Source organism: Entelurus aequoreus, linkage group LG14, assembly GCF_033978785.1.
Source record: "Entelurus aequoreus isolate RoL-2023_Sb linkage group LG14, RoL_Eaeq_v1.1, whole genome shotgun sequence".
Classification (NCBI taxonomy): domain Eukaryota; kingdom Metazoa; phylum Chordata; class Actinopteri; order Syngnathiformes; family Syngnathidae; genus Entelurus; species Entelurus aequoreus.
The window spans coordinates 57,058,026-57,073,025 of NC_084744.1; the positions used below are offsets into that span (position 1 = coordinate 57,058,026).

A 15,000-nucleotide genomic window follows, 5' to 3' on the forward strand; every position below is an offset into this window, starting at 1 on the left:
ATGACCTATGGAAAATATGGACCATATTATTTCATTTAAAATGTAACCTTCCTCTGATTATAGTCCCCTCAGTCATCAAGGCAAAAAAAAAGTAAAAGGAAATGTCAACACATCCATGGAAAACAAAGGGACAAGCGGTAGAAAATGGATGGATAATGTATAGAAAATTAAAAAATCAATGGCACTTTGGGCCGGGTGCCTGCTTCCTCCTCGCCCGTTGCAAGTCTTGGGATTTCTGTGTCAAAATGTGTATTTGCTAGGGGTGTAACGGTACACAAGAATTTCGTTTCGGTATGTACCTCGGTTTAGAGGTCACGGTTCGGTTCATTTTCGGTACAGTAAGAAAACAACAAAATATAAATTTTTTGGTTATTTATTTACCAAATTTGTAAACAATGGCATAACATACATATACACACAGGGTCCATTGCCAGGGTTAATGTGGTCAACATATATAAAATAAAAACTAAATAAGATAAGGCTCAGAATGGTTTCTTAACAAAACCTTTCTACATATAAAGTGCTTTTTTTGATTGATTGAGACTTTTATTAGTAGATTGCACAGTACAGTACGTATTCCGTACAATTGACCACTAAATGGTAACACCCCAATAAGTTTTTCAACTTGTTTAAGTCGGGGTCCACGTTAATCAACATTAAACTGCCTCAAGTTGTTGCTCAGATTAAATAAAATGACAAAACTTATCTTCTACATATAAAAAGTGCAACATTAAACAGTTTCAAGCCAACTCAGCCTCAGATTAACTTTTCTATCCCCCCCCCCAAGCCTGGCTAACTTGGCAGTAAGGAGGATATATGGGCTCATTGTTCTTCCACCATAGAAGTGTGTCAAAATCTAGTTTTTAATGCAATGTGGACTTATATCTGCTGCTATAAAAACATTTGTTATTGCTTTAGCCCTGCCTGACTCGCCGAGGAGAGGCTGCTTGAATGCGGTGGTGACGCTTCAAATGGGTTAGCATGTGTTATGAGAGTAGCGTATGTGTGTGTGTGTGTGTGTGTGACAGCATGTGAGGTGAGTGGCATGTGAGGTGAGTGTGTGGGCGAGCGAGGTGAGGGAGCGATAGCATGAGTGCGGGGAGTGGCTAGTGTTTTGTTGGATTGGCTGTGTGCAAGACCTCAATAAAGCCACGATTTGCAACTAATCGCCGGACTCGTCATTTACCCTGGAGTCCGGAGCTGTGGAGACTCACTGCCGGGTAGAGTGAAGGGTGTTGCCCCCGAGAATACATCGGCCCTGGAGGAGTGTTTCCCCTGCGCTCCTCGACTACGGTCTGGGAGCCGGAAGCAGGAAAGGTGCAACACATGTTTGACATGTTGTCAGAAGCAGCTGCTGAACAATGTCGGCAAACCTCCATCCTCCGTTGTGGTACCGCGCAGCCAAAGTGTTCCCAAACAGGAGATCTTAACGAGGCAGGAGGGTCTTCCAGCTCTGGCTTTTACATGTTTGTCCTAGCCCGGTCGCTGCTAGCATGTGTACTCGTTCGGTACACCTCCGAACCGAAAGCCCCGTACGAAACGGTTCAATACAAATACACGTACCGTTACACCCCTAGTATTTGCGCTTATGGGCTGTCAAGTCCGTGCCCCTACCCATTCTCCCCCGGCGTTTACCTATTTTTTCCCCGCCTGGCGACCCATCACTTTTCCCTTTTGTGTTCCTGTAGAATCTTTGTTGGTCTAATCTTGAACGAGTTTGTGGTAAAAAAAAATTAAATCTTGTTGTTTTTGTGCAATGCCAATAAAAAGTATACCAAAGTACTGGGGGGGGGGGTGGGGTGGGGGGTTGCCTTTGTGCTGGCGACCCAGGAGATTACCTGTGCCTTTAGCTCAGTGGTCAGCACACTCGCCTCTCACACCGGTGACCTCGGTCCGTGCCACACTCGGACTAGTAGGAAAAAACAACGCAGCAGCGATAATCGATAAAAAAACAAGCAGACCGGAGTTTTGACCCGGAGAAGGCAGGGTCGGGTTAAAAAAAAAAAAAAAATCTGCGTCCCAGGGACGCGTGGACTTCCGGAAATGCGCGTCCTTTCTGATTGTAATGCGTAAAAGGACACAAAAAGTGCGTTAACGCCAACATTGGGTTATATTAAGTGTGTTACAGATAGTTCGGCGATAAGGCAGATAACTAAGTTTCTATTCTGGCCGATATCTTTAGTCACTGATATTTTGTATGACCTATGGAAAATATGGACCAGGAGGAAACATATATTATTCAATTTAAAATGTAACCTTCCTCTGATTATAGTCCCCTCAGCCATCAAGGCAAAAAAAGAAAAGGAAATGTCAACACATCCATGGAAAACACTTAATACATACACTACCGTTCAAAAGTTTGGGGTCACCCAAACAATTTTGTGGAATAGCCTTCATTTCTAAGAACAAGAATAGACTGTCGAGTTTCAGATGAAAGTTCTCTTTTTCTGGCCATTTTGAGCGTTTAATTGACTCCACAAATGTGATGCTCCAGAAACTCAATCTGCTCAAAGGAAGGTCAGTTTTGTAGCTTCTGTAACGAGCTAAACTGTTTTCAGATGTGTGAACATGATTGCACAAGGGTTTTCTAATCATCAATTAGCCTTCTGAGCCAATGAGCAAACACATTGTACCATTAGAACACTGGAGTGATAGTTGCTGGAAATGGGCTTCTATACACCTATGTAGATATTGCACCAAAAACCAGACATTTGCAGCTAGAATAGTCATTTACCACATTAGCAATGTATAGAGTGTATTTCTTCAAAGTTAAGACTAGTTTAAAGTTATCTTCATTGAAAAGTACAGTGCTTTTCCTTCAAAAATAAGGACATTTCAATGTGACCCCAAACTTTTGAACGGTAGTGTATATTATTCAATTTAAAATGTAACCTTCCTCTGAGTATAGTCCCCTCAGCCATCAAGGCAAAAAAAGAAAAGGAAATGTCAACACATCCATGGAAAACACTTAATGCATAGAAAATTATAAAATCACCCCACGTGGCCGAGTGGCTGGCACTTTGGGCCGGCCTTCTCCTCGCCCGTTGCAAGTCTTGGGAGTTCTGTGTCAAAATGTGTATATGTAAAGGTTTATTTGAAATAGGGACAGATACAAAAACAGATATCTGAAACAGTTATCCAACATATGCATCATAGTGGGATCTGAGCCGAGGATGTCGTTGTGGCTTGTGCAGCCCTTTGAGACACTCGTGATTTAGGGCTATATAAGTAAGCGATTGATTGATTGATAGTGCTTGTAAACAAAACTATTTTACAACACTTGTCCCCAACAACAACAACACAGATCTAACATCATTAAAGGCCTACTGAAAGCCACTACTGCCGACCACGCAGTCTGATAGTTTATATATCAATGATGAAATCTTAACATTGCAACACATGCCAATACGGCCGGGTTAACTTATAAAGTGCAATTTTAAATTTCCCGGGAAACTTCCGGCTGAAAACGTCTATGTATGATGACGTATGTGCGTGATGTCAAGGGTTGAAGCGGAAGTATTCGGACACCATTGTATCACAATACAAACAGCTCTGTTTTCATCGCAAAATTCCACAGTATTCTGGACATCTGTGTTGGTGAATCTTTTGCAATTTGTTCAATTAACAATGGAGACTGCAAATAAGAAAGCTGTAGGTGGGATCTGTGTATTAGCGGCTGGCTGCAGCAACACAACCAGGAGGACTTTGAGTTGGATAGCAGTAGGTGGAGAGCTAATGTTTTTAGCATAACTCTGTCGAGGTCCCGTAGCTAAGTTAGCTTCAATGGTGTCGTTAGCAACAGCATTGCTAGGCTTCGCCAGGCGGTACAGCATTAACCGTGTGGTTACAGGTCCAGAGTTTGGTAGTGTTGTTGATGTTCTGTCTATCCTTCCAGTCAGGGGCTTATTTCTTTTGTTTCTATCTGCATTTAAGCACGGTGCTATCACGTTAGCTCCGTAGCTAAAGTGCTACGTCGATGTATTGTCGTGGAGATAAAAGTCACTGTGAATGTCCATTTCGCGTTCTCGACTCTCATTTTCAAGAGGATATAGTATCCGAGGTGGTTTAAAATACAAATCTGTGATCCACAATAGAAAAAGGAGAGAGTGTGGAATCCAATGAGCCAGCTTGTACCTAAGTTACGGTCAGCGCGAAAAAAGATACGTCCTGCACTGCACTCTAATCCTTCACTCTCACGTTCCTCATCCACGAATCTTTCATCCTGGCTCAAATTAATGGGGTAATCGTCGCTTTCTCTGTCCGAATCGCTCTCGCTGCTGGTGTAAACAATGGGGAAATGTGAAGAGCCTTTCAACCTGCGACGTCACGCTACTTCCGGTACAGGCAAGGCTTTTTTTATCAGCGACCAAAAGTTGCGAACTTTATCGTCGATGTTCTCTACTAAATCCTTTCAGCAAAAATATGGCAATATCACGAAATGATCAAGTATGACACATAGAATGGATCTGCTATCCCCGTTTAAATAAAAAAAATTCATTTCAGTAGGCCTTTAAAATAGGAAAATAAAAAGAATGAGGCAAAGAGGAGTCAATAATAATGATAGTAGTAATGATACAGACAAAGTGCAAACACAAGTGTTGTCAATTATCCACTACGACGGGTGAGCTAACTTGAATGTATTTAACAGCTTGGCCCTTGACCTTATTGTGCCATATATATTGATATTGTTTTATCGGCCTAGCTCTAGCTATAGATCGCCACATTAAAAAAAAAAAATCAACGTTTTCTAACCACGTTAAACCCAGATTCTGGTCTAACAAAGGTCTTAACTCATTCTCCTTCTATGCCACATCAATATGGAATGCACTCCCAACAGGTGTGAAAGAAAGGGCATCTCTATCCTCCTTCAAAACCGCACTAAAAGAACACCCCCAGGCAACTTCAACCCTTAACTAACACCCTCCCCCCACCACATCCCACCTCCCCGGATTGTAAATAATCAAATGTAGATACTTATGCTTTCTGATCTCTCTCTCTATGTCCACTACTTGCTGTACATATCCTACCAAGTCAGTCCTATACTGTTTCAATGTCCATTTCTCTGATGATGCAATTGTTGATGACTGAAGTGTTGATATCAACCAAACCTAACCCCCCCTCCACATCCCACACCCCGGATTGTAAATAATGTAAATAATTCAATGTATATACTCTGATGATTATCTTGTGGGATGACTGTGTTATGATGATAGTATATATCTGTATCATGAATCAATTTAAGTGGACCCCGACTTAAACAAGTTGAAAAACCTATTGGGGTGTTACCATTTAGTGGTCAATTGTACGGAATATGTACTGTACTGTGCAATCTACTAATAAAAGCTTCAATCAGTCAATCAATGCTATGTCGTAATAACCGTGATTTCCCCCTGCTACGTGTAGGTGGGCAACATAAAGAGCACTGTAAATAATAACAGCTAATCAAAAGCTGCAATGTTGTAGGAAAATCCGAGGCCTTCAAGCTAACCGCTTGCCTTCATCTTCTTGCTCTTTCAGGTGTCTTACGTCATTAGAGATGAGGTGGAGAAGTACAACCGAAATGGGGTGAACGCTCTCCAATTGGACCCCGCATTGAACCGGCTCTTCACCGCCGGAAGGGACTCGATCATCCGGATATGGAGTGTCTACCAACATAAAGTAGGGAATCTTTACAATCCTAATCTTGTGAATGCTGAACTCGACATATAGTCGTGGTCAAAAGTTTACATACACTTGTAAAGAACATAATATCATGGCTGTCTTGAGTTTCCAATCATTTCTACAACTCTTGTTTTTTTGTGATAGAGTGATTAGAGCACATACTTGTTGGTCAGAAAAAAACATTCATGAAGTTTGGTTCTTTTATGAATTTATTATGGGTCTACTGAAAATGTGAGCAAATGTGCTGGGTCAAAATGTTAATATTTGCTTACATGTCCCTTGGCAAGTTTCACTGCAATAAGGCGCTTTTGGTAGCCATCCACAAGCTTCTGCTTGAATTTTTGACCACTCCATCCATCCATCCATCTTCTTCCGCTTATCCGAGGTCGGGTCGCGGGGGCAGCAGCCTAAGCAGGGAAGCCCAGACTTTCCTCTCCCCAGGCACTTCGTCCAGCTCTTCCCGGGGGAATCCCGAGGCATTCCCAGGCCAGCCAGGAGACATAGTCTTCCTAACGTGTCCTGGGTCTTCCCCGTGGCCTCCTACCGGTCGGACGTGCCCTAGGGAGGCGTTCAGGTGGCATCCTGACCAATCAATCAATCAATGTTTATTTATATAGCCCTAAATCACATGTGTCTCAAAGGGCTGCACAAGCCACAACTACATCCTCAGTACAGAGCCCACATAAGGGCAAGGAAAAACTCACCCCAGTGGGACGTCGATGTGAATGACTATGAGAAATCTTGGAGAGGGCCGCATATGTGGGTAACCCCCCCCCAACCCCCCCTCTAGGGGAGACCGAAAGCAATGGATGTCAAGTGGGTCTGACATAATATTGTGAAAGTCCAGTCCATAGTGGATTCAACATATCAGCGAAAGTCCAGCCCATAGTGGATCCAACATAATAGACTTGGATCCAGATGCCCGAACCACCTCATCTGGCTCCTCTCGATGTGGAGGAGCAGCGGCTTTACTTTGAGCTCCCCCCGGATGGCAGAGCTTCTCACCCTATCTCTAAGGGAGAGCCCCGCCACCAGACACGAGGAAACTCATTTCGGCCGCTTGTACCCGTGATCTTGTCCTTTCGGTCATAACCCAAAGCTCATGACCATAGGTGAGGATGGGAACGTAGATCGACCGGTAAATTGAGAGCTTTGCCTTCCGGCTCAGCTCCTTCTTCACCACAACGGATCGATACAGCGTCCGCATTACTGAAGACGCCGCACTCTTCCCTCACTCGTGAACAAGACTCCCAGGTACTTGAACTCCTCCACTTGGGGCAGGGTCTCCTCCCCAACCCGGAGATGATATTCGGCTACATGTCCCTTGGCAAGTTTCACTGCAATAAGGCGCTTTTGGTAGCCATCCACAAGCTTCTGTGTTGAATTTTTGACCACTCCTCTTGACAAAATTGGTGCGGTTCAGCTAAATTTGTTGGTTTTCTGACATGGACTTGTTTCTTCAGCATTGTCCACACGTAGTGCTGAATTTCCCCCAGGGATCAATAAATAATAATAATACCTGGGATTTATATAGCGCTTTTCTAAGTACCCAAAGTCGCTTTACATGTTAAAAACCCATCATTCATTCACACCTGGTGGTGGTAAGCTACTTTCGTAGCCACAGCTGCCCTGGGGTAGAATGACGGAAGCGTGGCTGCCAATTTGCGCCTACAGCCCCTCCGACCACCACCTATCATTCATTCAACATTCATTCACCGGTGTGAGCGGCACCGGGGGCAAGGGTGAAGTGTTCTGCCCAAGGACACAACGGCATGGTAAGAGGCGGGGAGCGAACCTGCAACCCTCAGGTTTCTGACACGGGCACTCTACCCACTACGCCATGCCGCCCCTAAATAAACTACTTTCTATTCTATTCTATTAAACATCAGGACTTTGGGAAGGCCATTCTAAAACCTTCATTCTCGCCTGATTTAACCATTCCTTTACCACTTTTGACGTGTGTTTGGGCTCATTGTCCTGTTGGAACACCCAACTGCGCCCGAGACCCAACCTCCGGGCTGATGATTTTAGCTTGTCCTGAAGAATTTGGAGGTAATCCTCCTTTTTCATTGTCCCATTTACTCTCTGTAAAGCACCAGTTCCATCCATCCATCCATTTTCTACCTCTTGTCCCTTTTGGGATCGCGGGGGGTGCTGGAGCCTATCTCCGCTGCATTCGGGCGGAAGGCGGGGTACACCCTGGACAAGTGGCCACCTCATCGCAGGGCCAACACAGATAGACAGACAACATACACACACTAGCGCCAATTTAGTGTTGCCAATCAACCTATCCCCAGGTGCATGTTTTTGGCGGTGGGAGGAAGCCGGAGTACCCGGAGGGAACCCACGCAGTCACGTGGAGAACATGCAAACTCCACACAGAAAGATCCCGAGCCCGGAATTGAACTCAGGACTACTCAGGACCTTCGTATTGTGAGGCACATGCACTAACCCCTGTTTCACCGTGCTGCCAGCACCTGTTCCATTGGCTGCAAAACAGGCCTAGAGCATAATACTGCCATGCTTGACGGTAGGAATGGTGTTCCTGGGATTAAAGGCCTCACCTTTTTTTCCTCCTCCAAACATATTGCTGGGTGTTGTGGCCATAATCACAAAAAAATAAGAGTTGTAGAAATGATTGGAAACTCAAGACTGCCATTCTTTACAAGTGTATGTCAACTTTTGACCACGACTGCACATCCTTTTGTGTCTTAATGTGTCCCCTGCCTATATGTTTGCAGCAAGACCCATATATTGCCTCAATGGAGCACCATACAGACTGGGTCAATGACATAGTTCTTTGCTGCAATGGAAAAACATGTAGGTTTTAACGTTGTCAGGTTCATTATTTACCCTTCAATACTGCTGAATTTACACTTATCCCTGCCTGATGGATTATTCTAATTATCTTGTGTGTTTTTTTCCCCCCGCCCAGTAATATCTGCTTCCTCGGATACGACAGTTAAAGTCTGGAATGCACACAAAGGGTTTTGCATGTCAACGTTACGAACACACAAGGACTACGTGAAAGCTTTAGCCTACGCTAAGGACAAGGAGCTGGTCGCATCAGCCGGGCTTGACCGGCAGATATTCCTCTGGGACGTGAACACGCTTACGGCGCTCACCGCTTCCAACAACACCGTCACCAGTAGGTCACGCCTTCACAGTTGAATTTCACTTCAACATGTTGCACGACTGAATGCGTTCCGTTTGCAACAGCTTCATCACTCAGTGGCAACAAGGATTCCATCTACAGTCTGGCTATGAACCAGATGGGCACGGTTATTGTGTCCGGATCCACAGAAAAGGTGAGGCATCGCAATGTGGACATATTGACCGCAAAAGTGGCATAGAGGGACAGGTTGTATTTACCATCTGATCTAGTGTTGTCCCGATACCAAAATTATTTTGGCACTTTTCTAAATAAAGGGGACCACAAAAAATGACAGTATTGGCTTTATTTTAACAAAAAATCTTAGAGTACATTAAACATATGTTTATTATTGCAAGTTTGTCCTTAAATGAAATAGTGAACATACTAGACAACTTGTCTTCTAGTAGTAAGTAAACAAACAAAGGCTCCAAATGTAGTCTGCTGACGTATGCAGTAACATATTGTGTAATTTTCCCTTCTATTATTTAGTCAAAATTATTAAGGACAAGTGGTAGAAAATGAATTATTAATCTTGTGTCATTTTCCCTTCTATTATTTTGTCAAAATTATTAAGGACAAATGGTAGAAAATTAATTATTAATCTTGTGTCATTTTCCCTTCTATTATTTTGTCAAAATTATTAAGGACAAGTGGTAGAAAATGAATTATTAATCTTGTGTCATTTTCTTTTCTATTATTTTGTCAAAATTATTAAGGACAAATGGTAGAAAATGAATTATTAATCTTGTGTCATTTTCCCTTCTATTATTTTGTCAAAATTATTAAGGACAAGTGGTAGAAAATTAATTATTAATCTTGTGTCATTTTATTTTCTATTATTTTGTCAAAATTATTAAGGACAAATGGTAGAAAATTAATTATAAATCTTGTGTCATTTTCCCTTCTATTATTTTGTCAAAATTATTAAGGACAAATGGTAGAAAATTAATTATTAATCTTGTGTCATTTTCCCTTCTATTATTTTGTCAAAATTATTAAGGACAAATGGTAGAAAATTAATTACTAATCTTGTGTCATTTTCCCTTCTATTATTTTGTCAAAATTATTAAGGACAAGTGGTAGAAAATGAATTATTAATCTTGTGTCATTTTCTTTTCTATTATTTTGTCAAAATTATTAAGGACAAATGGTAGAAAATTAATTATTAATCTTGTGTCATTTTCCCTTCTATTATTTTGTCAAAATTATTAAGGACAAGTGGTAGAAAATGAATTATTAATCTTGTGTCATTTTCTTTTCTATTATTTTGTCAAAATTATTAAGGACAAATGGTAGAAAATTAATTATTAATCTTGTGTCATTTTCCCTTCTATTATTTTGTCAAAATTATTAAGGACAATTGGTAGAAAATTAATTATTAATCTTGTCATTTTCCCTTCTATTATTTTGTCAAAATTATTAAGGACAAATGGTAGAAAATGAATTATTAATCTTGTGTCATTTTCCCTTCTATTATTTTGTCAAAATTATTAAGGACAAATGGTAGAAAATGAATTATTAATCTTGTGTCATTTTCCCTTCTATTATTTTGTCAAAATTATTAAGGACAAGTGGTAGAAAATGAATTGTTAATCTTGTTTCATTTTCCCTTCTATTATTTTGTCAAAATTATTAAGGACAAATGGTAGAAAATGAATTATTAATCTTGTGTCATTTTCCCGTCTATTATTTTGTCAAAATTATTAAGGACAATTGGTAGAAAATTAATTATTAATCTTGTGTCATTTTCCCTTCTATTATTTTGTCAAAATTATTAAGGACAAATGGTAGAAAATTAATTATTCATCTTGTGTCATTTTCCCTTCTATTATTTTGTCAAAATTATTAGGGACAAATGGTAGAAAATTAATTATAAATCTTGTGTCATTTTCCCTTCTATTATTTTGTCAAAATTATTAAGGACAAATGGTAGAAAATTAATTATTAATCTTGTGTCATTTTCCCTTCTATTATTTTGTCAAAATTATTAAGGACAAGTGGTAGAAAATTAATTATTAATCTACTTTTTCATTTACTGTTAATTTTTGCTCACTTTCTCTTTTAACACGTTCTATTTACACTTCTGTTAAAATGCAATAATCACTTATTCTTCCGTTGTTTGGATACTTGACATTAGTTTTGGATGATACCACAAATTTGGGTATCAATCCGATACCAAGTCGTTACAGGATCATACATTGGTCATATTCAAAGTCCTCATGCTTCCAGGGACATATTTACTAATCAATAATCCTCGCCTCCATGGCGACAAATAAAGTAAGTTTCTTACAAGTATCATTATCACTGCAGGACGAGGAATAGCTAAACATGCGTCACTACACACCGTAGCTCATTGGCGTCAAAATGTAAACAAACTACACCTAACATCCACTGTAATGATACCAAGTACAGGAGTGTATCTATCATTTTTTGGCATCACAACATCTTTCGTTTTTAAAAAAAATGTATATTCTGCTTATAAACTCAGGAAATATGTCCCTGGACACATGAGGACTTTGAATATGACCAATGGTCAGGGGTGTCCAAACTTTTTCCACTGAGGGCCGCACACGGAAAAATTAAAGCATGTGGGGGCCATTTTGATATTTTTCATTTTCAAACCATAACAAAATATATGCATTTTTTATTTATTTTACCTTTAGGGCTCCCGGGGGACCATAAAGGGTCTCAGTCATTAAAATGTTAAAAATAAGTCAGATTATTATTATTTTTTTAATTATTTAACGCTTGCAGTAAATCTCTATATCAACTTCAAGTTGATATAAAGTAATACAAATTTTAAAAAATGTTTAATGGCTTTTCTGTCAAACACAACTTAGTTTTTTTATAGTAAAACTGAAATATGCAGTATTTAGTAATTAAAGCCCTAAAAGATCAATAATGCAGGAAACATTGATTTTTATTCTTTCATATTTTTGAGTAATCACAGTGAAAAGATAAATAAAAAAACACTAAATATATTTGGGATCCAAAAAGTCCCTCACATTTATTTATTTATCACTCATAAAGTGATACATTTTTATTAGGTTTTTCTTTTACTTTCAACACTTAAGTTACGAGATCAACTTCAGATATATCTGTCGATTTTATGCTAGAACTATTATTTTGTTTGTTTTATGCGCTTTTGTCAAAGAAAACTTTGATGTTTTTATATGGCTACTACACAATATATGCAATATTTACCACATAAAACATTTTTTAAGTGAAATATTTGAAGTAATTGGAGCCCTGAAATATAATTCATTAGAACATGGATTTTTTTGTCATTATTTTTTTTGGAGCAATGGCAAAAAAAGAAAAATGAAGAAAGACAAAAGAAAAAAAAAACAGCCTGCATGGCAGCTTTTGTGTCAACATTGCAACTTTTTCTCGTTAGATTTCACCTCATTCCACTTTTTTTAATGTTCTTTTTTATTTTTACAATAGTATTTCCAGAATGTGTGGCGGGCCGGTAAACAATTAGCTGCGGGCCGCAAATGTCCCCCGGGCCGCACTTTGGACACCCCTGGCTTAGGTGGAGCGACTAAATTTGTACTGGAATGCATGACATATTCTACAAAACCAGTGAACCAGTAAATGGTAAATAAAAGCAGAAAACAATGATTTGCAAATCCTTTAAAACTTGTATTAAATTGAATAGACTGCAAAGACAAGATACTTAATATTCCAACTGAGAAACATTTTTTTTTGTGCAAACAATCATTAACTTAGAATTTAAGGGCAGCAACACATTGCATAAAAGTTGTCACAGGGGCATTTTTACCACTGTGTTACATGGCCTTTCCTTTTAACAACACTCAGTAAACGTTTGGGAACTGAGGAGACACATTTTTGAAGCTTTTCGGGTGGAATTCTTTCCCATTCTTGCTGGAACTGAGGAGACACATTTTTGAAGCTTTTCGGGTGGAGTTCTTTCCCATTCTTGCTGGAACTGAGGAGACACATTTTTGAAGCTTTTCGGTCGGAGTTCTTTCCCATTCTTGCTGGAACTGAGGAGACACATTTTTGAAGCTTTTCGGGTGGAGTTCTTTCCCATTCTTGCTGGAACTGAGGAGACACATTTTTGAAGCTTTTCGGGTGGAGTTCTTTCCCATTCTTGCTGGAACTGAGGAGACACATTTTTGAAGCTTTTCGGGTGGAGTTCTTTCCCATTCTTGCTGGAACTGAGGAGACACATTTTTGAAGCTTTTCGGGTGGAGTTCTTTCCCATTCTTGCTTGATGTACAGCTTAAGTTGTTCAACAGTCCGGGGGTCTCCCTTGTGGTATTTGCTTCATAATGCGCCACACATTTTCAATGGGAGACAGGTCTGGACTACAGGCAGGCCAGTCTAGTACCCGCACTCTTTTACTATGAAGTCACGCTGTTGTAACACATGCATAATGTGGCTTGGCATTGTCTTGCTGAAATAAGCAGGGGCGTCCATGAAAATGACGTTGCTTGGATGGCAACATATGTTGCTTTCAAAACCTGTATGTACCTCTCAGCAATAATGGTGCCTTCACAGATGTGTAAATTACCCATGTCTTGGGCACTAATACACCCCCATACCATCACAGATGCTGGCGTTTCAACTTTGCGCCTATAACGATGGTTCTTTTCCTCTTTGTCCGAAGGACACGACGTCCACAGTTTCCAAAAACAATTTGAAATGTGGACTCGTCAGACCAAAGAACACTGTTCCACTTTGCATCAGTCCTTCTTAGAGGAGCTGGGTGTTGTTGATAAATGGCTTTTGCTTTACATAGTAGAGTTTTAACTTGCACTTACAGATGTAGCGACGAACTGTAGTTACTGACAGTGGTTTTCTGAAGTGTTCCTGAGCCATTGTGGTGATATCCTTTACACACAGATGTCCCTTTTTGATGCAGTACCGCCCGAGGAATCGAAGGTCCGTGATATCATCGCTTACGTGCAGTGATTTCTCCAGATTCTCTGAACGTTTTGATGATATTACGGAGCGTAGATGGTGAAATCCCTAAATTCCTTGCAATAGCTCGTTGAGAAATGTTGTTCTTAAATTGTTTGAAAATTTGCTCGCGCATTTGTTGACAAAGTGGTGACCCTCGCCCCGTTTTTGTTTGTGAATGACTGAGCATTTCATGGAAGCTGCTTTTATACCCAATCATGGCACCCACCTGTTCCCAATTTGCCTGTCCACCCGTGGGATGTTCCAAACAAGTGTTTGATGAGCATTCCTCAACTTTCTCAGTCTTATTTGCCACTTGTGCCAGCTTTTTTGAAACATGTTGCAGGCATCAAATTCCAAATGAGCTAATATTTGCAAAAAAAATTAAGTTTACCAGTTCGAACGTTAAGTATCTTGTCTTTGCAGTCTATTCAATTGAATATAAGTTGAAAAGGATTTGCAAATCATTGTATTCTCTTTTTATTTACCATTTACACAACGTGCCAACTTCACTGGTTTTGGGTTTTGTAGAAGTACTTTATATGGATATAAACTACTTTATTGAGTATGTAGCCCGCTGGCACAATAGAGTTGAATACAATTGGTTTTGTGAGGGGAAACATTTTAGATATTAATCTGCTGAGTGAAGCCAAATAAACACTTCTTTAACTGCTTTGTTCAGGTGCTCAGAGTTTGGGATCCACGAACATGTGCAAAACTGATGAAGCTAAAAGGCCACACGGACAACGTCAAGTCACTGCTTTTGAATCGCGACGGAACTCAAGTAAGTGTCCAGAACGACGCCCATGTTTGTCAGCAGAATTTTTTTTTTAAGTTACCATCAATGTGCCCCTCCAGTGCCTGTCAGGCAGTTCGGATGGAACCATCCGCCTGTGGTCCCTCGGGCAGCAGAGGTGCATCGCCACGTACCGCGTGCACGACGAAGGTGTCTGGGCCCTGCAGGTCAACGAGGCGTTCACACACGTCTACTCTGGGGGACGAGACAAAAAGATTTACTGCACAGACCTGCGCAACCCGGACATCCGAGTTCTCATCTGTGAGGAGAAGGCTCCAGTGTTGAAAGTAAGAAGCCAGTACACTTTAACAGGAAATGTATAAAACATAATTGAAGTCAGATTTAGACGCATGTACTAGAGATCGGCTGAATATTGGCGCCGATATTTGTCATTTTGACGTTTTTTTTCCCTTTCTTGTCTTACAACTACATCAGCAGATACAATATATACCCATTTGAT

The 15,000-nt window shown here is 40.4% G+C and overlaps 1 protein-coding gene across 2 annotated transcripts in view; it reads left to right on the top strand.

The window, feature by feature from the left end:
- The window catches only part of LOC133665096 (WD repeat-containing protein 48), a 73,762-nt gene that overhangs the window by 42,721 nt on the left and 16,041 nt on the right, over positions 1-15,000 (top strand). For both annotated transcript variants that reach the window (XM_062070297.1, XM_062070296.1), the window contains exons 2-7: positions 5,518-5,658; positions 8,403-8,481; positions 8,597-8,809; positions 8,881-8,969; positions 14,427-14,528; positions 14,603-14,827. In XM_062070297.1, the coding sequence (XP_061926281.1) occupies positions 8,424-8,481; positions 8,597-8,809; positions 8,881-8,969; positions 14,427-14,528; positions 14,603-14,827 (687 nt within the window). In that variant the 5' untranslated portion in view covers positions 5,518-5,658; positions 8,403-8,423. The remainder of the gene's footprint in view (positions 1-5,517; positions 5,659-8,402; positions 8,482-8,596; positions 8,810-8,880; positions 8,970-14,426; positions 14,529-14,602; positions 14,828-15,000) is intronic.